Here is a 26,005-nt window from a genome sequence, read left to right as displayed (position 1 = left end):
GAGCCCATCACACAAGCTCGCACACAGCAGTTAAAATGCACGCGCGCATGAGCGTTCTCCGACTGTAGTGACAGCGCGCCCCCTGGGGAGCATTTTTGGAATTTAAAAAGAGTTAAAAAATAAATTCGGCTTTGAATGTGTCCAAAGTATACAGTACTTTTATCTATTTTTGTAGAATTTTTCACGCTTCCTACTGTTTGAAACAAGTTTAAAAGGTTTGAAAGCCCTGGTGACACGGTCTGTAGTTACCATGGAAACGAGACACCCAACAAACGCAAGCTAAGCTAATAACGAGACTGCAGGGATTTGTACCCCAGGTGACAGAAATAAACCAGTGGTGTAAGTTTTTCTTTGCTTTTTGTTGTACTTAGCGGCAACGTTTATAGTGTTCTAGTGGTGAAAGATTGTGTTGTTCTGTATTTTGTACTTTGTTGGTAAGGTTTAGTTTGTGTCGTTAGTAAACCTCATGCCCTAGTTTAGCATAACTTGTTAGCGATCTAGCTAACTTTGTAGCTAATTATGCTAAGCTTGCTACCGTTAAAAAGATTAGATAACCCAACTAGCTAATGGTATTATTTTCACACACACACACACACACACACACACACACACACACACACACACACACACTGTACTACAAATTTGAATATGTTATCTGATTATTTTATATAAGTAGTCTAACTAATTACTGTCCCTTATTCCCATTACTTGGCAGGATCGGCATGCTCTATAGGGTAATATTAATCACATGGAGATGAAAATAGTGGATTACCTGCTTTTAGTCATGATAATACGCCTTTTCTCCCTTTGAATGGACTGATTGTGACTACAGTTATGTCTGCGTCTAAAAGAGACCGTACAAAGCTGCGACCAGAGTTCTCTACAAAAGGTTCAACTCTCAGGAGGGACGACCATGACATGTACATTGCCTGTAATCCTGTCTCTGTTCCTGCTTTACCGCCTCTGAAATACATGTTGTCTGCATCCACTGGCGAATCTCTGCCTGGTCATACTCCCAACAAGCCTTTGGCATCAAAACCCGCTGACCTGTCTGTAGTCCAGTTGCCACAGTTAGTGGCTAAAGTTGGCCCAGAGCTGGCGACAGGACAGTTCACGTGGATGGAGGGACCCTGCCTTACGGCTGCAGCTCTGGGCACTGACATTCCTTTCAAAGTTATTAAACACCCACAGGAAATAGGATCCAGGTGAGAAATTTAGGCTATGCGTTTTCCAACATTTGCTTTTTACATTTCCAGTGATTTTATATGGTAAGTTTTGTATTTGTTTAAGTCCTGCAGATAAGAATGTCCCTAAAGAGAAATGCACAGAGTTGGACGGAACAAAAACTGGGAAAGTAAAGAGGGCAAAATCTGGTCCTCTTACAGGCACTGAGGTGTTTCACCTTTTTGCCAAGAAAAGACATTTGGGAAAGCTGCAGTTTTATCACCTGAAGGCTTGTGAAGATGGTCCTTTCAGGTCCCGTACCTTTACATACCCCAGTGTTTGGACTCTGACTATCTAACAGTTTAGAAAAATGGCCTCTTTCTTCCATTACAAACAGAGAGACAATCGTGCTGTAAAATTTGATCAATATTTGAAGAGAGATCACAACATAATAAAGAGCATAAAACATATACAGATCATAGAAATCAAGAGAGTTGTTGTTTTCAGAGTGAATATCAGAAGCTTCTTTCTTCAGTGTTGCATTAAATTAGACAAAATGATATATAACCAGATTAATGGGTGGTTTTATTTTCTGTGTTGTATTTTTCTTTTCTTACATATCAGGCCATACGAGCTGTGTGTGGTTCCACCCAGCAAAGCAGGCCCAGACCACTACATCTTTTCCCCCACCTCTGTTACTCATATTCAGGATGGTCAAAGCGTTGGAGTCTGGTCTCTAGCTGGCTGGTATCAGGAAGCAGTTCTATGGAAAGCTCTGAGAGATATTCCTTTTTTCCGATCTTATCTACTACGCAAGGGCTTCATGCGGTGAGTGAAAAACGTAATTTATCAATTATTGTTATTCCTATGTTATTCCTATTCCTATGGATTACGGGATTAATTCATGCAAATGCATGAATCCTGGGCCTTCTATATCAGATGTACTCGTGTACGTGTAAAAATGAGATCTAAACATAACTTATGCAGCTTCTTTTTGCTTGACTTCCCTGTTCAGATGGCGCAGAAACATTCGGCGGATTGCATTCCGACGCAGGCGAGATCTCCTGCACACACACATGCTGATAGCAGTGCCCCAGATCAGCCATGCACTGCTTCACTTCAACAGGTGTGTTGGCATTTAACCTTGCAGTGTTGCTGCCTAAGAAGAGGTGTGCTACTTTGTGTTAGTGTTAACATATTAGTTTATATATATATATATATATATATATATATATATATATATATATATATAGTTGTGTATTAGTGTTAGTGTTAGTGTTAGTGTTAGTGTATCATCTGTGTGATACTGTATTAGTTGTGTATTAATTTGAGTGCATCAGTCAAGGCCCCGTGTACCTGTTCCTAGACTCCTTGAAGAGCTCAGTAGAGTGTGCTGGATTCCCCAGGATGAGTCCAGGACATTTACTCTTCTAGAGTTCCAGACCAGGCTCTCCAAAGTCTCGCAAGAATCTCGAGGTTTTTTAGAGCGATTCCTACATTACCGCTCTCTCATACTCACTACGGTAATATTCCCTATTATTATTGTAGGTGTTCATTATTTGATCTTATGCCATTACAAACTCACCTAAATGTATTAAATGTATAAAGGGTTTTACATTTGTTAGCTAAATGTGTGACCATGTTTGGTCATTTTCAGTTTCTGAACCAGTTAAGCTTTGTGATGGCATGCATATTAAACATGTTCTTACCACTTGTTTCTTTTGCATGTATAGAAGCTACAGACTTTTCTCTCTTCTTAAAATGTCATCACTTTTCTGGACGTGTTATTGCTCATGTCTAGATGGTGATGTCCTAGCATGTCATGATCAGAGAAAGTGAAGAAACAGGAAAACGACTTCTTTGTTGTCATAACTTTAAAAAGGACACACACACACACACACACACACACACACACACACACACACACACATACACACAGGGTTAAGTATTATTACATGTGTCCAATGTAGCCTACTAAATAAAACTTTGATCAGTGGAGCTGTTTTATAGTGTTCATCTAAACAGTAAAACACTGATACCCACTCAGCAAGCTTTGCCAACCAATCCACTGTTAGGTACGGGATTTCAGCCACAGTGCATATCAGGAGCTACATCAGCAGGTGGAGCTGTCTGCGCAGGGCCAGAGAGGTCTGCCCCTGCACACCCAGCAGGCCTCCACCCGCCGCCTACGCCAGCAGCTTGAGCAGACCGGCCGCGTCCAGCACAAGCTGGGAAGGTTCGCTGCGCTTGTGGACCACATGATTGTTCAAGGACTCGTTACTATCAGTCGGCGTGAGATAACAGCCTTCCACACGAGAGTGCTGAAGGTAGGACACCTGCACTGTGTTGGATAGATTAAACTCAGTTTAATCAGGTTTCTGCATCGGTATGTTTAGATATGTTTATGTTTTAGATATGTTTAGACTGTTTAGATAAAGCTTTCTTTTTCTTTATTAAACTGCACAAATTCAAATGTAAGAAATAAATTCATTTTGTCATTTTGCTGTATGGAATCACACACTGTCTCACAGTGTCAAGTAACATGGCACAGTGAGCTGACTGCAGTAAAACAGGCTTGCTTTAACTGCACAGAGGTTTCAAAAGATTTAGTCAAAACAGGCAGAGTTAACAAACCAAAACACAGTAGTTTATCCAAAAACCACTATGGGGGCAGACAAGAGAGTAGAATCCAGGGGGAACAGGCAAAAGGCAGAATATCCAAGAAGACAGAGTTGATACAACAGCTCAGAATCAAAAGGCTCAACAACACTTCACAAGGTGTTATATAGGGAAATACATCAGGGAAAATGAGACTCAGGTGACTGGGAACAAACAAGTGGTTTATGGGTATTGTAGTCCTAAGTATTGTGTTCTTGTGGAAGACATGACACTCAGAGGGCAATTCTTCCACAACACTGTAGTGTGTCATGTTAAGAATACATTCCTCTGGTCCACAGGTGGTGAAAATATAGGAATGTCATGCTATATACAAAATTGTATATCATAGTAAAGGACATATCAATTGTATGACACTAAAGTTGCTCGTCTGCCTGTTACCCCTGTCAGAGAGAACAGGGGGCAGTAGGCAGTGTGTTCCAGGCAGAGCTGATATTCGGAGAGGACAGTCAGCTTACTGTCTTTCCACCTCTGCACCTGTTCCAGGAGGCACTACGAGGGACACTGTGCTCAGTGCATGACTCTGTACTGCAGGTGGGTGAAGACCTTGTCTCGCTGTACTAAGGTGGAATGGTAGCAGTTCTGCACCTGTTCCTGTCCTAAAATTATACTGCTGTACCTGAGCTAACGGTCGTCTGACCGTTAAACTAAAAAGAGATATTGTGTGATTCTTTTCATATAGGTGGTTGACTCCTGCAATGATTCGTTAGACTCTAAAGAGTCAGTGTTTGTTAGTTTTCAAGACATTACTTCAAGCACCGGTCTGGTGTATAACACGAGTGTTCCTCTGGGTGGAGGTGACTTCATTCTTATTCCTACTTTTTCATGTCACTCTTCAGTAATAGGTTGTTATGCTATAAATGAGTATCAGTAGATTAATAGCTATGTTTTACACTGCAACGATACATCATATAATCTCTCAGATGCATTATATCAACTGTGTAAAGGTCTCGATTAATTATGTCTTTTTCAGAGTTTGACAAAACAGAACCATTCCTAACAAGTGATGGGAGAATTTCCTCATTGAAGAAGCCTTGTGTTGTTTCAACCTCAACATTGGTGTTGCCCAAAAGGATCTCTCTGCAAGTGCAGGGTAAGAGACTGCACATGCAGTACTGCGCCCTCTCCAGGACACAGCTGGAATGGCACCTGCAGCTCCATGCTGGAACACAGGAAGTAGAAAAAGAGCAGGCCAGAATCACACAGGTAATGTTTGCTCTGGGGCAGTCGTGTAATAGACATCACTGATTGGCACTGTTAATGTGAGGTTAAGGCATAATGCTCAAATCTAACTTGATTTTTGTCTTTACCTGGAGACATTTTTACCTGAGACTTTATTAGCATGCAGTTTGTGACTGAAGTGGCTTCCTGGTGTTTAGACATCATACAAATGTTAATAATGACTGTTATTACATGGGGAGGGGAACTATATCTTACAGCAGGTCTAATTGCACCTGTATCACTGCTGTGTCTGTATCACTGCTGTGTCTGTATCACTGCTGTGTCTGTATCACTGCTGTGTCTGTATCACTGCTGTGTCTGTATCACTGCTGTGTCTGTATCACTGCTGTGTCTGTATCACTGCTTTGTTTGACTTACTGTCACGGTTGGCCACTCCTCGCATCCCTGTCTCCCTCCTTTCTCTGTCTTGTCATTGTTTCATTTTCTCCATTCCAGTTCCAGTCCTTGTTTTGGTTTTCACTCTCTGGACCTTTCTAATGATTGTGGATTTGTCCTTAGTAAATCTTGATCTTCTCAGCGTATGCGTCCACCCCCTGATCGCTCCATGTCCTTACACATGTGACCCTCTCATCTAGGAAGCCTTCCAAGAGATCCATCAGCTGTGTGAAAGCCATTCTTGGTTGGTGGACACCTATTTCTTTATCAGCCAGTGGAGGCCAGCTTCTCTGGAGAGCATGCGTGGGTGGTCTGCACTTCAGTATGAGGAGCATGTGCAGAAGGTTCAGCTCTGGATAGAGCGAGTACGGTCTATGCCTCCTGCATTCACCACGTCCAACAAGCTTCTGACTGTCAACCTCTCTCATATCCGTGAGAAGCTAGGTGTGTATGTGACAGGGGCCCTCATAACTGTACAAGTCCATATATTCCACAGCACACCTTCTGTAATAGTGTTTGTTTGTTTGTTTGTTGTCACAGAGCCCATGCTGAACACCATTGAGGAGGATGCTTTGAGGTTTCTGTCCGAGGAACTGCAGTTACATTCAGAAAACTTAAAATCTGAGCTGAAGAAAGTTATTGAGAGCTTGAAATCAGAACCCACTGACTTCAATGGACAGACAAACTATATTGGCATGGTACACGGTCCGGTTAGACCGTCACTACACATGACCGTTACACTCTATGTTGCTACTGGTAATTAATAAAACCTTTGTCTTTATTTTCAGGTGAAATTCTACAAGGAGAAGTCAGTGGATATGCAGGCACAGCTAAAGTTCATCTGTTCCCTCCAGGAGATTGTGCAGCTAAACTGCAGAAGCTCAACTCCAGGCAAACAGCCCTTGGTGGAACAGGTGGGCATAATTAAATATGATCACTGAATGTTGGGAGCAAATTGGAGTAGCAAGAAATTTGTGATGTTTCTGTGATTTCAAAGAACAGATTTTATAGTTTGGTTGGATTTGTCTTTGTTTGTTGTAGACACATGACTTGTGGAACCACTTTGTTCCTCTGCTGGAGAGAGCAGAAGAGATGGTCACCAGGCAGCTGCCATCCGTGGTGAACATGCTGGACAGCACATTTTCCTCGCTCACTGAGCAAGTACGGGAGCTGGTCAGCAAGGCCACAGCTGGACCAACTGTTGGGCTAATGAGTACTACCCTCACAGGAATGTGCAAACAGCTGCATGATCTGAGCAGGACCAGCAAGAGTCTGAGAGGTAAAGTGTTCCTGGGCCAGGACTTAAACGGCACAGATTATGATTCTGCACATATTGATTTTTCTGTCATCTCTGTCTCTCTTAGGACACCCATTAGATCTCACGTTTGTGACAAGAGCCAAACAGACTGTTGAAGCTCAGATGGGGCTTTGGGAACTGCTGACTATGTCCAGTGCACAGATTCGAGAATGGAAGCTCCTTCTTTTCAGCAAGGTGTGTGTCACACATTATCTGCCTCCACAGATGTCTGCTTCCCCTTAATTTGGACAGTGTAGTAGCATTTTCTCTAAACATCCGTTTGCAGTTTGTGGTGTCCAGATCCCAGGAGAAGGTTACTAAATGGCTTGAACAGGCAGCCATACTGGCAAAAGTCATCACCTCCCACAATGCAGTGCTTCAGGAGACCTTGCACACTCTTGAGAGCTTCAACCAGCAGCTGTCGGTGTTAGCCAAACTAAGCAACCCTACAGTGAAACACAAACACTGGACAAACATTTTTAAGGGTAAGGCTGCATGCGCTGTAGAACAGAAACCGACAGAGAATGTGAAACTCACATTTAGGCTTCGTTTTTACCTTCTTGTCTACCAGTGGCTGGTCTAGAAGGAGCATTAAGTGCACATGTCCTATCATCTGTTGGATTAAAGTCTCTTCTCTAACTGTAACGGTGAGCAGTAAGGAGGCGGACGCATGTGCGGAGAAGAGCGAGATTTATTCAGGGCAAATCCAGAATTAGAGTCAGTATAATGGTCCAGAGTCAAACTACCAATACAAAGAGTACGGGGATACATGATTAACAAACAAAAACATATGAAGGCAAATGGGAAGCAGGCTATAATAAAATATGCTAGGAAAACTTGGGGCTAAGAAACACAAAGGCACAGAGTACAAACTTACCAAACATAATGGTTCAAATATAAATGCACACACACAGAGTCAATAAACAACCACAATGATCAGCCAAAACTAAGGGAACAAGGCAGAGCTTAAATACAATCAACTAAACGAGGGACAGGTATGGAAAATAAAACGAGGGGAGGAGGAAACAAAACTATGGAACGGAACTAAAAAGACACAAGACAGGGAAAACATGGAACACGGAAACTGGGAGGGACTGATCATGACATTAACCAATAAAACATCTCTGGAGAGCTTGTGTGTTGAGACTAGCCATCTTGAGATATGTGGGTGCATGTCAGAATATGGCATTTTTCTCTGTAAAGTGTAATTATATTAATCTGATGATGTCCCATCACTTCTTAGGGTGGTTTGAGTCATTGGAAGAAAAATAATATCTGCTTGATTTTTTTTTTAAATAGTTGAAAGGAAATATAAGATAAAAATATCCATATTGCCAGACATTAAAGTTTTAACATGATTCCACAGTGAGTGTGCAAAGATCCAGATTGTAAAACATCAGTGTAAAAGCAATAATATACATGTTCTTGCAGGAATTAGTAATAAATAAGGTTCTGAGTGATCTTATTATTATTATTATTATTATTATTATTATTATTATTATTATATATTAGGAATGTTATGGTACACAGTACCAGGTATGTATGAATGTATGTTTTTATAGTTGTAAGGCATTTTAATCTAATGGTTTATGTTTACATATATTTTTCAAACCAATATAAATAATGAACGTTAATAACCTATATATTAATTATTATCCAAAACAATAAAATGTATATGCATAGAAATAGGTACTGTAAATTAAGTCAAAGTCAAATTTATTTATATAGTGATTTTTACAACAGATGTTGACACAAAGCAACTTTACAAATGTCCAAATCCAAGCCCCCAGTGAGCAAGCCAAGGGCAACAGTGGCCAGGAAAAACTCCTAGAGCACGAGGAAGAAACCTTGAGAGGAACCAAGACTCAAAAGGGGGGGCCTTCAGTCCTCAAGTTCTCTGTGTGTGTGTGAGAATTTCTCCCACTGATGGAAAAGTATCTCAGATGGCTGTCTCAAAAAACTGGTTAGAGAACAGAGTGTGCGTCATCACAGTAAAGGGAAGCTGTAATGTCAGGGAGCAACCGAGACACGAGAGCTAAAAGGTTTTATTCTTCACAGAATAGCAAAAGAGCACAGCAGTGTGTGTGTGTCTGTGTCTGTGTCTGTGTGTGTGTCTGTGGGCCTGTCCCTTGAGCTGGGTGCCTGGCGCACTGTGACAGAATCTACTGGTATAAAAATATTTGCTTTTATATACAGCATGATCAAATATGTGATCAAATATGTCATTATTTTGATGCTTTCACTTTTTCTAAAATGTAAAAATTAGTGAATATAAACAGAGCAGGTGTGTCCAGACTATTGACTGTAAAATGTTGCTCAATATTGAGTTTTTGGTGAGAAATATTACAGAGTAACACAATACATTTTCTGAATTTGATTCTAGTCGTTAGCTACAAAAAATTACAGAATTGCTGCCAGTATATATTGTATTTTAAAAATATTTAATAATCGATATCTTAATTATGTTGTTAACATCATATTTTGGGTCTAGGCATGGGTTTACTCTATGTCCCAGACCAGAATTTAACTGTGGCTGATCTTATGACAAAAGGACTATGGGAGCATCGCGATAATATCACCAAGGTGACAACACAACCACAGTGTTTATGACTGGAGTTTAACTGGTACAGATGATTCATGCTGCATGAGTGAAAGCGTCAGAGTGTGTGTGTGTGTGTGTGTGTATCCTGTGTAGATCTGCAGCGATGCCCAGGCAGAGGCAGACATGCAGTGGGAGCTCCACAGACTGCAGCGGTGCTGGGAAGGAAGCACGTTCAGGCTGGCCAAGCTCATCTTCACCCTGTGGCACGACAACAGCCCAGCGCTGGGTGAAGCTCCACGGAAGAAGCCAGACGCTGACTTGGTTTCAAACCAGCACTCCTGGGACAGTGGCACGTTCACCATTATAGGTACACAAGAGAAACAAAGCACCCCAAGATGATACTTCATTTACATATTTAAGATTTTAAGATGTATATGTTGGGTCGCAAGGATGTGCACTGTGAATTTTATTGTGCAACTGCTTAGTGCCTCCATACACACACACACACACACACACACACACACAACCAGCAAATGAGCCCAATCCATTAACAAACATACAGACCACAATTGATTCAATAAGAGAATAAAAGCACAGTTTGCTATTTATTGTGAATCTTATTTTATTTTACTTATTTGATTGTTTGTGGTCAGGATTGGACACATTGCGGTGCCAGACTGAGGACAGCGTTATGACTCTCTCCTGCATGCGGGTTTCCCCACATGCTGCTGAATTCAGGCAGGAGGCAGAACACTGGGTGCAGATAATGCAAGAGCTCCGTACGTACGCGCAAGCTTAAAAGGCTCCGCACCTATGCACACGCTTAAAAGGCTCCGTACATACACACACACACTTAAAAGGCTCCGCATGTACACACGCTTAAAAGGCTCCGTATGTACACACACGCTTAAAAGGCTTCTTCGATATAACGCCTGCTATCTTTAGTTGACAGTAGGGTAGTATTTATTTATTTATCAATTATATTTACATTTATATTTATATATATATATATATATATATATATATATATATATATATATGTATGTATGTGTGTGTGTATATTTCATTTATAATAGAGGAGCTACTAGACCTTTTTGAAAGATACCAAAAGAAGTGGGTCTTCCTCAGCAAAATATTCCATGAAACATTTGTCAGCACACAAAATGTGGACTTGGTAAGTTTATTTCTTTAAGGTAATTTACAGAATACATACTATATATTTTTTAAAATATATTTCTTGTGTATTTAATTTATACTATGTCTTGTCTATGCTGACTAATATGTCTTGTCTCGTGCACTTACCTTTATGTATGTTGTATATTTGCACATCGGAGTTTGGAGAAACGCAATCTTGTTCAGCTGTGTACTACTTGTTGTATAGTCTGAACAAGAAGTCTCAGTGTTTACTGATCCTAATCTGATTCTTGTATTGCAGTTAGAGAAGTTTTCCCCAGTGGACAAGACATTTCGTGAAATGATTCATGTTACATTAAGTGACCCACATGTGCTGAATTTTGTTAGAGGGCACAAGGCCAGAGAGACAAATTGTCACTTCCATGGAAAAAATCTGCGCCTTCTTTTCATTGAAGGACTCAAAGTGATGGAGGACATTTCCAGCCAGTTGCTACATCTTCTTGATTCACTGCGTGGGGAGTTCCCCAGACTGAGATTTCTGAGTGATGGGGAGGTAATCAAACTTCTCTCCCTGAACCTAACACCATCTTCTCTTCTGCCGCTGGTGCGTAAGTGCTTCAGAGGAGTGCGATGGCTCGAGGTTGGCAACAGTGGCAGCCATGATTTGACAGATCTAATGAGTGAACTAGAGCTGTCCAACACCCAGATGAGTGTAAAGGGTGTTTATGGATCCCTAATGGAGCATGTTCCCTTCACCTGCTCAGTGGAGCCTCATTACATCCCTGTGGTTTGGCTTGGTCATTTGGAGACAAAGCTTCATCAAACAATTAAACAGCTGATCTTGAAATGCACTGTTGCTCGACATTGTCCTGAGCCAGTAGAGAATGAGCTTAAACAGGATACACGTTTTGGTTGTGTTCCTTCACATGAAGATAAAGACAAAAGACAGTCTCCATCTGTTCTGCAGCTAATCTCTGAATATCCCCTGCAGTGCCTTTTTGTGGCAGAGGAGGTCTTGTGGTGCAGTGAAATCCAAAAGGTTGTTCTTAACCCTGCTCCAACCATGTGGGTACAAATTAAAGCACATAATGCAGCAAAACTTCAAACCCTGTGCCAAACTATACGAGATACCATTTCAAATTCATATGATATGTCCCTGGCATCCAGGAGGACAGTGACAGCACTCCGTGCCCTAGTTTTACTTACCATTAAGCATTCTCAACAGGTTACTGTCCTTGCTGAAGTAAAGGGTGGCCTGGAATCTGCTTTTGAGTGGAAGAGGATCATGAAGTATCGCAACAGTGCCATTGACAAATCAGGTCAAAGCAGTTTGCCCCTATCTCTCGAGGACCCAAGCTGGACCGAACATTCTGTTCATGTTGATGTCTTGGGGACAAAGTTGACTTATGGCTATGAATATATAGGGCCTGAGAACTGGGTTTTTGTGAATACCCCTTCAGCAGACCGAGCCTGTTTGGGCATTCTTCTTGCCCTCAACAGTTACAGATGTGCCTTTATGACTGGGTCCCTCATGTCTGGTAAGGAAAATACTGTACTGCAATTAGGATGGGGACTGGGACGGCAAGTCATTACCTTGGGATGCTGTGCAAATACGAGTCCTTTACTTATTTGCCAAATGTTGCTTGGCGCTCTTCAAACTGGAGCCTGGCTAGTGCTTGATTCTGTGGATTCAATGGAACAGGGGACGTTATCTGTTCTAGGGCAACATTTGACAGACATTCATCAGTGCCTATCAATATTTCAGGAAGAAGCACAGCTGAAATTACAGGAGCCTAATGGTCACAGGGAAAAGCTTTCACCACAGGAGTTCGACAGGGATCCCATTTACACAGTAAAAAAAATGCTGTTTGGAGGGAGAAATATTTGGGCCAAATTAAGCTATGGCTGTGTCATAATTTCATCAAATGGGTACTCAGCTGAAGTACCAGATAACTTGCGAACTGCTGCAAGATCGGTTTCATTAATGCAACCTGATTATAGCGTCATTACAGAGGTTTTGCTGGTTTCTATGGGATTTTCTCAAGCAGCGAGCATGAGCAGACGACTTATTTCTCTCTTTAGTCTGGCCAAGGATTCATTTTGCCTTCCAGATTTTGTTAGTGGAGCTCAATCTTCCTGGCTTATTCTTCTCCAAAAAGTAATCTATGCTTCTGGAACATGTCTTTACAGAGGTTCTGATGACAATGGACAGAACGGACAGAAACCTGATTGTATACCTATCAAAGCATCTGAACAACTGCCACAGGAAATGAAAGATCACTGTTCATCCCTTGATAAGTACACCAGTAACTGCTCCATTGTACATTCTGTAAGAGAAGACCAGGCAGTTATCAGAGGAATAATGTTGATTTTATTGCCTGCCATCACTAAGCACAGTAGAGCTTTACAATTCCGCACCATCTTTGAAGAAATCTTTCCAATTGCAAGATCCTTACCAGTTCTTCAAACATTTATGGAAACAAGTGAAAAAAATCTCCTTAGAGATGCTATCACAGAGGAGTTGCAAAAAATAGGATGTTGTGCTGACACACAACTGCTTCACAACACTGTGACTCTGCATCAGGCCCTACGATTCTCTAACGCAGTTGTGCTTGTGGGGCCACCAGGTAGTGGGAAAACAACTTTGTATCAAGCTCTTGCAGGAGCACTTCGACGACTTGCAGCAAAGTCTGCAGATGCTGCATTTGAGGAAGGCTTTGCAGATCCCAAACTTTTGTCCACTTCATGTTGGTGCTCTGTTGACACTGTGGTATTATTTCCTAATGCTCTGTCTGATGAGGAGCTTTTTGGTGGATGCCATGAACAACCAGGGTCATGGCGGGACGGATCCTTCACTAAAGTACTGAGGGATACAGAACAACATGATTTTTCAGTTAGTGCTTTATCCAAAATGAAGAAGAATGTTGAGATACAAAGAGTTAAATGGCTAGTGCTGGATGGGGAACCATTGACCCAATCAAGATGGTTTGACTGTTTGGGTACTCTGGGTGACCCCAAAAATCCCTTTGTTTCCCTCTCATCAGGCGAGAATATTCATCCATCACAAGAGGTGCTCAAATTCCTCATAGAGTCAACCAGTCTTGCAGACGCAAACCCCTCTGCACTGACGTGGTGCAGCCTGGTGTATGTTTCTGGAAAGTATCTGTGGAAGGCAGCGTGGAAAGCTGAGATGAACTCTCTGTACAGGGAGCACACCCTGGACCAAAGAACTTTAAAAATGTGGAGCTGTTTAGCTGAAGATCTTTTCTCTAGCACTCTGAATTTCCTTAGACACAATGAATTAAACACTGTCATGCCCATGGATGGGCATGGAGCCAGTAGATCAAGTCTGAAGATCACTGATGGTTTGCAAGAAATAACGTCATTCATTAAGATCCTCCATGCTCTTCTGGCAGAGTCTGGCAAGGGATGTGTCTTAAAATGTGCATCTAAGCATACTACAGAAAGAGGTAAAATTTAATACCTGTTATGCCTTTAAATTCACTTAATCTTGAATGTCTATTCCTAGACAGGATTTTTTAGCATTTTTCAGTAATTTGTTCATGATTTGTGAGTTTCTGCTATTACATGGAAAGGTGTATTTATAAACTATAATAATATAATCTAGAACTTGTAAATTCTCATCTAGGTACCAGTATCAAGCCTTCCTTGCAAGATCCAGGGCTCATGTCTGCCTCCACAGAGGTACAGGCCAGAAACCTTTTTGTTGTTGCTTATATTTGGAGCTTTGGGGGACACCTGCATCCCAGGTAAGTGCTCAAAATGAAGAGGTTTCATGGGAGTTGTAGTGCAGAATGTATTTAAGCTTCCAGGAAAATTTTGTTATTTTCTTGGTTTTAGACACTGGCCACAATTTGATCTTCTTGCACGAAAAGCCTTGTTGGAGAGCCGTTACAAAATTGAAGTTCCAACTCAAGGCACAGTATTTGAGCACTTCTTTAACTTTGCTGATACAATGTTAGAAGATTCCACCAGGGTGGTTGACTTCACCAGAAATAAGGGTCCAAAGCACTCCTATACATCTGTGCCACAGGTCTGTCTGTTCATGTGCAATAGTGAACACATCTTTATGATATAATATTTGTCTAAGGGCCATTCCATGTCATATTACTTGGTGACACATCTGTGACACAGTCTGTCACATATTTTGGAGAACATACAAGGTAAAACTGGTTAAAAAAAAAAAAAGGCACTATTTATGTTTTTTTTTTGGGGGGGGAGCGCATCATGTTGGTTAAATGCAAAATTGTTTGTCATATTTTAGAAACTTGGTCAACCCAGTAGCAGTACTTAACACAAAAAACACGGATAAGGATCCTTCCTGGTTGTCATCATATGTCTGTAGATGTTTATCTGAGAAATTAACTTTATTTTTATTTTATACAACAGGTTTTTTTAACATTTGAACATAAAGTAGATTATTAACTATTTTGACATAAAGTAGATGACTGACCATTTTCAATTAGTATATTCATTTAAGGATTTGCTGTATCTGGTTGTGTCATTGGCATGGAATGATCTATGGACTTTAGCAGATATGAAACAATAATTTCAATTTTGATATTTATTAAATAATTCCTGTATAGTAAAATCTTTTTCCCCAACACAGTATGGAAAATGTGCATATCTCATGGACCTCATGTTGGAAGCCCATCAATCAGTACTACTAGTAGGAGAAACAGGTTCAGGCAAAACGAAGTTGGGTAAATCTTTGTTATCCCCCCCCAAAATACATGTGCACCTACCAGTTAGCCCACTGCTGCACCCAGCTGATTTACGAAGTCTTCTGGAGAGTATAGGCAGGCGGAAGGCTCGCCTAGACTTTCTGGGAGCCATCATGCAGTATCCTGGTTTAGTTCTGTTTCTTGATGACTTGCATGAAGCACCTTTTGGTAAGTATATTAATGATCATCCTCTGCTTGAAGCAGTATTTTGCTGTTTTGTTTTTCTTTAAAATGATCTTTTGCCATTATGTAATTAACCAGACTCTCTATCTTTGTTCCTGTTCAGACATTTATGGGAAGACATCCATGACTTTGGAGATCTTACGTCAGTGTATCTCAAGGGGCGGGGTGCCGACTTCAGATGGCTGTCACTTTAAGATGTTCTGCTCTGGAGCGATTAGTTATCTAAGCACTTGCAGTACTCTTGGACCAAACAGCAGCAAGTTCAACCAGATTTCCCCACGGCTCTCTAGGCTGTTTACAGTCCTGGCACTCCCTAGCATGACTCTGGAGATTCTGTTTTCTATCCATTCAACACAGTTACAACAGTGGCTGAAAAACTTCCCTTCTATGCCAAGGATCACAGATTTGACACACCGCATTGTTACTGCAACCTTTGGTGTATATCTTGCTGTGCGTAAAGTTTTTCGCTTTTCTACACACACTTCCCAGTTTGTTTTTTCGCTACATGACCTTAAAAAAGTATTCCAAGGTATGTGTCTTTGGGATCCAAAGATGCAATCCCGGCAGTTACTCCAGAGGAATTTTAGCCTCACTTCATCGGCTTTGCCTGTCTTTGCTCCAACATCTCTTGGTCCTGCAGCAAACGTGCTCACCATTGCCCGTCTGTGGATGCATGAGTGTTTCCGCACGTTTGGTGATCGCTTGTCCTCAGACGAGGAATGCCAAAAACTGGTGTCAATTCTGACCCAGATGTCTGAGGAGAATTTTGGTAGTAGTATTGTGACTGAATGCCAAACTAGAGAAGACTTGTCCAGCCCTGCATGTCAGTCAAAAAGCAGAAAAGCAGATCACATAAGTCAGTCTCTACATTTGAAGCCTGTTCCACAAGATATGGAGGAAAGTACGATATCTAGAAAGGAGTCTGTTGAATCCCCCATAGCTGAAGGCATAGAAAGTCATTCAAAGCAGGTGGAAAAATCAGAGTGGTGTTCTGAGGAAGAGAACAGCTCTGACTACAGCGTTTCAAGTAGTGAGACTGAAGAAGACTGTTATAGCTCTGCTTCTTCAAACAGACGTAAACAGGAAGAGAGTGACTATGATTCAGCCTCAAGCACAGTGACAGGTAACCCTCAAATTCCTCCCAGTTCTCCTAGAGACACCAAGCTGTGGAGGTCCTCCACCAAAGTGAACCAAAGCATGGCTTCTCAGCAGGTACTGAATCAGTCTGATGTTCCAACTTGTAAAAAACCTCAGGACTCCTCCAAAATGTTTCTGCAGCTGCTACTAGATTCAGGTTCTTCTATCCGCAATGTTGTCTTTAGCTCAGACATTTGTGGACCCAGCAAAACCATAGCAGAGCACCAGTTTCGATGCCAGTTTGCGTACCTTGAGAGAGACATGGCTGTGTTGGTACAGCAGCTGGCCCATATTGTAGCAAACAGAGAAGAAGGAGATAACTGCAACTCTGCGCCGTATGCTGTGTATCACCAGAGAGTATGTCAGCTCACACACGTATTACGCGCCTTGCTTGTTCCTGGTGGACATGGGGTTCTCTTCAGAGCTGCAAAGAAAACAGGCCGGAAGAGTACTGTACGTCTTGCGGCCTATTTGACAGGATACAGAATAATTGAGGTTCATCACAGGAATGAGGGCAAGTTAAAGGAGATGTGGAAGGAGGCTGAGAGACACATCTGCCTATGTGGTGGACACGTGGTGTTTCTGATCCATGAGGATACTAGCCAGGCTGTGAGGGATGAGTTACTGGTGGTCATGGATACTGGAACATTCCCCAGGCATTACACAGATGAAAAACTGAAAGTACCAAATTCCGGTACCCTAGTGAACAACACACAGTGTCATCTAAAGTATGACCAGGTCCTTGAAAAGTAAGGAATACATTTCCATTTCATTTCAAAAAGATTAATTTGAACTGTAATTTGAACTTCATCATGACTCCAATGCACTATGTTAAAATAACATTTGTAGCATATTATCATTTTCTAATTAGGACTGTTTAATGAATTTAAATGTTAAACATTGTGGTCTCATAAGTTTCTTCATCCCATAATTTTGGGGGTGATATATGTTAGAAGCTATACAGTAAATTTCACATACAATACATTTCTTTTATGTAGGTGCTTCACAAATGCCCAGAGAAATATACATGTGTTTTTATTGGTGCCTATCAACCGTGTCGCATATGAAAGACAAGCCGGACAGTTGGCCAGTGCTGTGGCACACATTACCAAGGCAGTAACCCTGTGCTGCTGTGTAGAGGTGTACCAGCCGTGGAGCTCTGACACTTTAGTGGAAATTGCCTCTCGGCAGATTCAGATTACAAACATAGATATTAAAGGTATGGTGGGATATGTGTCCTGCAATTACAATACATTTTAGCAAGAAAGTGAATGTACATTATCATATAAAGCTTGTTTTTTTTTTTCTTTCTTTCCTTCTTAGTTGATGCAACCCTGGTGGGGAGTATTACTCAGGCAATGGCTGGAATACACACATCTGCCACTGCATATGCTTCTTCCTTGCTCAACATTCATCCATTCAGCCCTCAGACCTTTATTGAGCTGATAGCGTACTTCTGCTATCTTTATGACCACCTTGGTGAAGAGGGCAGAGGAAACACCAACAGGTGAGCTACTAAGTACAAGTACTGGTATTTGAGCTAAATACTATTTTATATAGCAGTTTCTTTGTGGAATTCACCAAAATGGTAAATATATGAATATCAAATTCTACTCTTATTTTGTCTTTTTACTTGTTTGATGGTCTGTTTCAGGGTAGCAACAGTTGTGACCCGTGTGAAGGAAATGATTGCGACAGCACAGACTTACAGTAAAGAAGTGCTCAGGCTAGAGGACCAATATGAAAACACACAAAAGGTAGAACAAGATCAGTGGAGTGTCCTTTACACACACATCATTTACATACCTTGATTTGCATTAATGTAATTCTCTTAAAAATATTATTTATTTATTTCATACCAAAATGTTTATACAAAAAAGCTATGAAAGCTATCATACAAAATTTATGTGGAGTGTTTTGAGAAAAGTGGATCTTTATAGATTGAGCAGTTTTGGTTCAAACATTTTTGAGCCCTTAAATATCATATTTGAAAGTATTTGTTAATCACTTACTGTGGTCTTCTTCACCTGCCACCTGGTTCCTGTTGATGATCTCCACAGTGTGCTCCTGCTTCTTAATTTACCCAATAATTTTTTACTTTGTTGGTCAGTAGTTATAAAATTTTCAAATGTCATAACTCAGGTCTCATGTTGAGAGGTAACAGAAAACGATTCCAGATAGGCTCCAGAATCAGATGCCACATCTACAATCAACTCTAGATCTTTAGTCTGCTTTAATCAGTGAATGGAGTGAATATAAAACAGGAGGACTGTATAAAAGGACTATAATTCTTTTGTGGTTCAACAAATCTAGGCATACATAAAATATGGACAGACATACATACATACATACATACATACATACATACATACATACATACATAAAATACATATAGTGTTGACAGACAGCACTACAACAGTTCATTGCTGGCAGTCAGCATTTCAGACTAATTCTTAATTGCAAATACATTGTGATAAAATATGGTACCAAGACAAATGAAATTCTGACACTGTCCATTTTTTAAAGGACTGTGGTGTACTTGATTTTAAGGTTTTGTTTCTGTATAACTTCCTTCAGTGGTGATAAGCCACAAAACAGTAGAGTTTAGCTGTAAATGAACTTTATGTTCAGAACCAGTGTCACTCCTTATGTCATTCTGGTGCAGACTCTAAAGCAACTGCAAAGGTCTTTGACCGAAGAACACAGACACTGTGAACAAACCCGTCAGTACTGTCTACAGGAAGAGAGTCAACTATCTCATCTGGAAGAGCACTTGGAACAAGGTGGACACCAAGTCCAGGGAGCATTCAGAGAGGTCCTACTGCTGTTCAGTGTCATACTGGAGCTGTTTTAACGTGCTGCACGCTTGATTCCCATTGGCTGACTTGTGTTCCATGTAGGTGAGTCCTTTGTACCAGGCAGCCCTTAAAGCCATCCAGTCCCTCAGTCAGTCTGACCTGGATGAGGTGCGACACTACAGACGGCCCCCTCATGGAGTCGTCATCCTCATGGACTCTATATGCATGCTGTTCGATCGTCCATGCAACTGGGAAAGCTGCAAACAGCTTCTAGGGAAGCCCGGTTTCCTACAGGTTAGAGGCGCAAGAAAACCTCGTCTTTAACCTTGACAGTTAAAGTACTTGGTTTAAGTTAAAAAACATGGAAGATTTGTTTTAAAGCTTCATTTTTAAAGAGTTATTTTTTCCTATACTCCTACTCTTATCAGGAATTGGAATTCTTTGATCGCTCAAAAGTAAGCGATGAAATGCTTCAAAAGCTCAGCGAAATTGTGCAGTCCCCGAACTTCCAGCGGTGCGCAGTGCACAGTGTGAGCAGAGCCTGTGAATCTCTCTGCTGCTGGGTGCGAGCGGTGTACCAGTACGCCAGTGTCCAGCGCCTCGTGGCCCCACAGAAAGCTCTGAAGAGGCGTTTGGCCAGAAGCATGGCTGAGAGCCGTGCACGGTTGCGAGAGGACAGGCTGCAGGAGGAGGAGGCACGCAAGAGGCTGGAGGAGATGGAGGAGCAGAGGGAGGTCATCCAGAACCACCTGGAGGAGCTGGAAGCCCAGGTGCATAAAGTCAAAGGTCAAGAGGAGGAGGCAACTGCTGCCATCCAGCAAGTGAGATTCTTTACTGAGAAATGGAGCGCAGCCCTAAAGGTAACCAACTAACTCGAGTTTTCTATTTTATATATATAAACAAATACATTTCTTATTATATATCTACATTTCTACATTTCTGTATTCTGTACAGGAAACAGAAAGGAACAGCCAGACCCTCTCAGGTGACGCGCTGATTGTGGCTGCAGCCGTGGCTTATTTGGGCCCGTTTCAGCCCCACATTCGACTAGAGTTACTGGAAAAGTGGCAGGCTCTGTGTCTTACGGGACAGATCAACCTGAGTCCAGAAGACCCACGAACGTCTCTGTTTGGTGGAGCACAGTCTTCTACAGATTCCCTCTTTGAACCGATCCCTGTGGATCCAGATCTTCAGCGAGCCCTGGCTCGTGCTGTCGGACTGGATCACTGTGCCGTGCAGGGTGTAAATCCATACCTGGTCTTGAAGCTGCTGCTGATGGGCCACAGCACCCCCTGGGCTCACTGCTGGGCACTGCTGACACACACACAGCAATACGAAGAGCTCAGTTCTCACACACTGCTGCTGAAAGGTGTTTACTCTCTTTTTATTCTCTACTACACTCCAGCATCTTAAATGGCTAACCTTTGTAATTTTAAGGACATTTTAGGGCTGTTCCCAGGAGAAGATGGATGCTCTCATAAAGAAGATGACTATGAGCTCGTCCTTTCTGCAGATGACCCGGAATTACTTGACAAACTCAGACACGGGGCAAAGACAGGTTAGCATTCCAGGCTACGAGTGCTCTCCATTACACTTGCAGAACTAATTTACAAATGACAGTCCAATTGCTCCTGGTTCTCTGGCTAGCTTCTCTCTCCGTCAGGACTGAGAGTGCTGGTTACTCACATAGAGCAGGCTGTCCCCACCAAAGAGCTTGTCAGCATGCTAGCTCGGCCAGCTGGAAGTCACTTCCTTGAGAAGGTCCGTCCGACTGCAGCATGTCACCCTGCATTCCGGCTGGTCCTGAGCACACCTCTGCCAGTACATGCCCTTCTAGACGGTCAGAACTACATGGAAACCAAATCAGTCAGAACACTTATGTGATTGTGCAGTCTTCCTGCTTTTTGAATGAATAAGCCGTTATGTATTTAGTTGTCTGTTCATGTATTCATTTACCTACCTCACAGTCTTGGCAGAATCGTTGAACTTCAGTTTTCATTTATTCTCTTTTTTTGTAGAGATTCATCCATTAATCCTGGAAAAGGTTAAAGTGATTGATCTGTCTCTCAGCACATCTCAAGTCCGGGATGTTATTCTCTCTGATCTACTACAGTCTGAGTGTTCAGGCCTGTGGGTACAGCATTGCCAGGCTACGAGAGATAAACACACACTTCAGGAAAAGCTTCAAATAGAGGAGGTATCATGAAAAAAATGACATTTAGAAACAACTTAATTTAATGTAAAAAAGTAAAATACACATTAAACAAATATGAATGCCGTGTAGTTATAGTAGTGTGACATGAGAGTGTGGCCCCTGTGATGGGTCCATGGCATGTAGGAGGTTCATCTGAAGATGTACAATTCAGGTTCAACAATCACTTTTGACTATTTCAGGCGTCTCTGATGCAGTACATCCTGAAGTCAGTCACCCCGCTGCTGCAGGACCCTGGGTTCCTCCCGCAGGTGTCTGTGTGTCAGAACTCCTCGCTGCTACTTCAGGCGCAGCTCGAAGGGCTGGCGGCGGAACGCGATCGTCACAGACCTCTGCTGAGCAGCTTCCACCAGCGGGCAGCAGTGGCCACAGCACTGTACAAGGCTCTGGAGGAGGTCCAGCGCCTCTCACCCTTCTACAACTTCCGCTTGCGTGACTTCTTGATCGCTTTGCGGCAAACTTTAGTCCTGAAGGGTCGACCGAATGTCCGGAGCAGCAGGGGGGCGGAGGGGGCAGAGACAAGTGTAGTCGTGTCGGAGATTACGCACAGGGTGGTGTCACACTTGCTTGCTCAGTACAGACCCTGTTTGTTCCAGCAGCATGCAGAACTACTGAGGCTGCTCATGTCTGTCTCCCTCATGCACGAGGGCTGCACCGAGGCCGAACGGGTCACTTTCCTCAAAGGATTCAGTGGCATAAAATTCCCACAATGTGCTTCACCACCAACTGAATGTTCTGACGCTGAGCTCCCAAACTGGATATCGCCACACGTCCATGCTGAAGTCTGTCTCCTGGACAGAACCTCACCCTTCCGTGGTTTGGTCTCCTCCCTGCGGAATTCCTCCAGGCAGTGGCAGGAGTACCTGCACTTTCCTTCATCCACCGTGGTTGGACCCGTTCCGTGTCAGTCACATTCCCACCTTACAATGTTACAGCGCGCCATTCTCTGGAAGACACTCTTCCCGGAGTGGCTGGCGGGGGTGGCAGATGACCTCGCAGCCTGTCAGCACGGACGGACGGCAGACGGTCCTCACATCGGCTGCTCTCTGAACTTGCTCTCCAGCGTTTTGTCCAGAAACAAAGGCCCTATAATTGTACACCTGCCTGGGCAGAGCACAGATCGGTTAGGATGCGTCCACCCTCTCCACTGGATAAAACAGGCCGCCCAGTACCAGGCAGATAGGAAAGGGGTGAGAGCTTACATTTCATTTGATCACAGTTAGCCTGATCTGCCTTTTATTATGGAAAGATGTTTGTGTTTTTATTTAAATATGTGATGATCATTGATAACTTTCTGATAATGGTCAGCAGGTGAAGGTGACTGTGCTTTCTTTTGGGTCTGAGTGCCAGAGAGATGCCGTCCTCTCTGCTCTCGACACAGCGGTTCAGTCCGGCCATTGGCTGGTCCTGAACAACTGTCACCTGCTTGATCACTGGGATGCTGAAGTGATCACTCAGCTCAAACACCTGCTGTCCTGCACAACGAGAGGTGAGCACGCTGCCCTCTGCCACGGAGTCCTAACCTAAGCCCTAGTTATTTAACTGTAGAACCAGTTATACATAAATGTTTTTTTTTTTACTTTTGAACCTGAGGGCACCTGGCAGGTCTGGGTGCAGATCAGGGGCTCGTTCCTGATCGAGATGCCGCTGACAATCGGGTGCATCCGGATTTCCGACTGTGGTTTATAACAAAAGGCCGCAATCCACTTTCTGTTCCAGGTATTTTACCATTTAACACTTCCCAGACATTCCAGCAAGATCTTTGTTTAAAAGCTGACTGCATTGAGATGATCAGATGTTTGCTATTTATCACTGCAGTCTGTACGGGCCTGATAGCTTTTTTTTTTTTAATGTTGTAGTCGGTATCACAAGAGTTTCACTGCAAGTGAAACCAATCACTTAGAAATATTAATGACCACAGCTCAGACTTCTCTGGATGCAGACAGCACCTCCTCAGGGCTGTTACACGCTACCGTACTAAGATGTGGATAAAACACTGAGGCCCTCTGTACAATTCCTCCTCAGCCATAGTGAGGATTCATGCACTGTTCTTGGCATGCGACTCCCACTGGGACCTGAAGAGTGAGCTGTGCTGCTCTCTTAGACAAGTTCTAGCCACAGCTCGGTTGGCCGCCTGCCCGCGGCGTGGCACCAGCACCACTGAGCCGCTTCTCCGCTGCGCCGTCCTCCATTCTGTGCTGCTGCAAAGGCAAAAACTGAAGAGTCTGGGACAAGGAAAAATGTATAACTGGTGAGAAACCGCTTCCTAAATACGAAATCAGTGAAGAGGAACGACCTTGTGAACAAGCTTAGCGTGTGCCTTCTTCTCAGGAGCCAGGAGGACCTGCACAGCCTGGCAGAGGCCCACCTGCACATCGCCAGACACTGCACTGACCCCACTGGAGCACTGGAGTACATAGCAGGTACAGCACTGTCTGACGGTCTGCTTGTCTTCTGATGCTATTACAGAGGTATTCTGTGGTCTTCGGTTACAAAAGAAATACAGATTTGTTTCTTGAAATGTTATCAGTTGTTCTGCTTATATTCCACCTGACATTTGTTTCAAAACAGGATCTTGTTCGTCATGTTTCAGTTAGGCAAACTTGCACCTGAAGTGGTGCGCACAAACAATACATGTAAGATAGGTGTTACTAATGAAATGGGTGGTTACTTAATTTGTTTTTGAAAAATAGCCCACTAAAATCATTGATTATAACAAAAAGAAAATGGGACTTTTACAGTCATTAATTCTTGGCCATAGCCTGGTAGTTTGAGCTTGGTTTTCTGGGCTAATGTCCCCACAGCTTCCCTGACGCATGGTGGTCATGTGTCAGACTCTGGAGACTTGGAGGCTGTGAAAGCAGTTTGCAGACTCTCTCTCCAACCACCAGCTCCTTTGTGGGGAAGTGGACCTCACACACTTGCAGAAACCCTCAACATGACAGCACATTCTGGTATGCAAACACAGCAACTTCTGCCTGTAGTAAACGAACAGGTGTCTAACGTCCTCTGAGCTGAAACATTCAGCTGAGTTTAATGTGCTTCTTCTAGATGCATATTTATATGAGGAGGACGTTCTCCGAGGTCTGGAGCACTGTGTTCTGACCACACTGAACACCCTGAACATCACTGAAGCTCAGGCGCTGGGTTTCAGTGAAGGAATGAGCAGTGCAATGCAGAAGGAGAAAGGTCGCACACTCTGCGTCCTGCTTCTTAAGTCCCAAAGCACCAGACGTCATGCTGATGACCTAAATCATGCTGAAGAGCTCTCTGACTACAGGAGGACTTTGGGAAGGCTGTGGGCATTACGAGAGCAGATGGGAGGCCAGGCGGAGAGCCACGCTGTGGCTGAGGGCACAGCATGGCTGGGGCCTCTGCCCGCATTTCTCCAGACGGAGTGGAATCTCCTTAGAGAAACACTGTCCTCGGTGCTCGAGGGAGTTTCTCAGCCTTCTCAAGACCTTTCTGCTTCTCCATACACCATTTCAGAGTTAGAGATTCGAGCAGACCTGCTCAGGATGTATCGGCAGCAGGGTTCTAACAGTTCACCTCAAACCTACTGTTTATCTGCCTTCACTAACCCTCGGGGCTTTCTGGCATCCCTGATCAGGGAGACCATCTGTAACAAACACAGAGACGCCAGCCACGTGTCCCTGCACTTCCAGGTAAATAACCCATTTTAAAGAAACTAAACAAAATTCAGTTTCACTCTGATATACAATTTGGCAGGGCCTTTTTTTTTTTTTTTACATAGCTGTCACAACTGTGCAAGTCCTACTGCTCACTCTATATATACATCCACATTCTGTAAGTTTCCCCACTCGTAAACATTGCTGTATACCTTGCTGAAGTAGACACTGTTGTGGTGGTTGTTTACAATTTAGTCATATTCAAGTACAATCTACAAAACTACACAGCATACATGTCTCTTATAATTAAGTAAGGATTCTTTTCCACTGACCTATGAAATGTTTTTATGAAAAGTGAATGTAATATGCAAGTGAAGGAGTTGAAAGGAAACTCAACAACAGCTGACTGGTGTTTAGTATAAAACAGGAAACCCGTCTTTGTTCCATTTCCTCCCTCAGGTCTTAGAGGCTGCAGCGGTTCCGTCCTCTGTCTCTTCAGATGGCATCTACCTTTGTGGACTGGAGCTACATGGAGCACTGTGGGACACGAGGCTCAGGGCTCTGCACGCCACTCTGTCCCCCAACCCCTGTGCCCTTCCACTTCTCTGGGTCAGGGCTCTGGTGAGGGACGAACACCTCAGCTCTCCTGACAATCTACACACCAGTTCATCCTCCATGCAGCTCTATAACTGTCCCCTGTACGTTCACAGCCAGAACAAGGATGGAGGCTGGAGCCTCTCTGAGGAAAACATAGTCACTCACATTCCACTCAAAACAAAACTAGATCCAGCACTATGCACTCTCAGAAGGGTTAGGCTAGTCAGTACACTCAAAGAAAAGGAACTCTCATGCTGATTTCTAAACTAGGAAG

At 42.9% G+C, this 26,005-nt stretch overlaps 1 protein-coding gene across 10 annotated transcripts; it reads left to right on the top strand.

The window, feature by feature from the left end:
• The first annotated feature begins 160 nt into the window (after positions 1-160).
• dnhd1 (dynein heavy chain domain 1) lies at positions 161-25,989 on the top strand. 10 transcript variants are annotated; one of them, XM_081700075.1, is made up of 43 exons: positions 161-339; positions 716-1,205; positions 1,291-1,476; positions 1,789-1,992; positions 2,180-2,290; positions 2,531-2,687; positions 3,240-3,491; positions 4,231-4,374; positions 4,523-4,637; positions 4,814-5,046; positions 5,658-5,901; positions 5,998-6,155; positions 6,246-6,371; positions 6,499-6,736; positions 6,822-6,949; positions 7,041-7,239; positions 9,246-9,337; positions 9,450-9,663; positions 9,950-10,075; positions 10,373-10,470; positions 10,732-13,900; positions 14,080-14,200; positions 14,292-14,484; positions 15,061-15,343; positions 15,462-17,244; positions 17,494-17,714; positions 17,819-18,002; positions 18,150-18,252; positions 19,161-19,310; positions 19,396-19,587; positions 19,722-20,153; positions 20,248-20,662; positions 20,753-20,851; positions 20,957-21,133; positions 21,312-21,490; positions 21,688-22,695; positions 22,814-22,994; positions 23,099-23,224; positions 23,531-23,756; positions 23,837-23,928; positions 24,310-24,459; positions 24,557-25,170; positions 25,594-25,989. In XM_081700075.1, the coding sequence occupies exons 2-43, from the start codon at positions 835-837 to the stop codon at positions 25,987-25,989; spliced, it is 13,890 nt and encodes a 4,629-aa protein (XP_081556201.1). In that variant the 5' UTR covers positions 161-339; positions 716-834. The 10 variants fall into 10 exon arrangements, with proteins under 10 accessions (XP_081556201.1, XP_081556203.1, XP_081556199.1 ...); XM_081700077.1 differs by having other exon boundaries at positions 20,741-20,851; positions 22,856-22,994; XM_081700073.1 differs by having other exon boundaries at positions 20,741-20,851; positions 22,817-22,994.
• The last annotated feature ends 16 nt before the right edge of the window (positions 25,990-26,005 follow it).

This window comes from Electrophorus electricus, chromosome 17, assembly GCF_041902795.1.
Source record: "Electrophorus electricus isolate QZ-2024a chromosome 17, ASM4190279v1, whole genome shotgun sequence".
Lineage (NCBI taxonomy): Eukaryota > Metazoa > Chordata > Actinopteri > Gymnotiformes > Gymnotidae > Electrophorus > Electrophorus electricus.
The sequence above is the reverse complement of the archived record's forward strand: the minus strand, read 5'-3'. Positions and strand labels throughout refer to the sequence as shown.

What these genes read in the sequence shown, in the direction of transcription:
- dnhd1 (XM_081700071.1), top strand. Translation starts at nt 835, where the DNA reads ATGTCTGCGTCTAAAAGAGACCGTACAAAGCTGCGACCAGAGTTCTCT. An exon ending in GACCAGCAAGAGTCTGAGAG is followed by an intron (nt 6,737 to 6,821) that starts GTAAAGTGTTCC and finishes TGTCTCTCTTAG; the next exon opens with GACACCCATTAGATCTCACG. An exon ending in AGCACTGGAGTACATAGCAG is followed by an intron (nt 23,929 to 24,309) that starts GTACAGCACTGT and finishes ATGTCCCCACAG; the next exon opens with CTTCCCTGACGCATGGTGGT.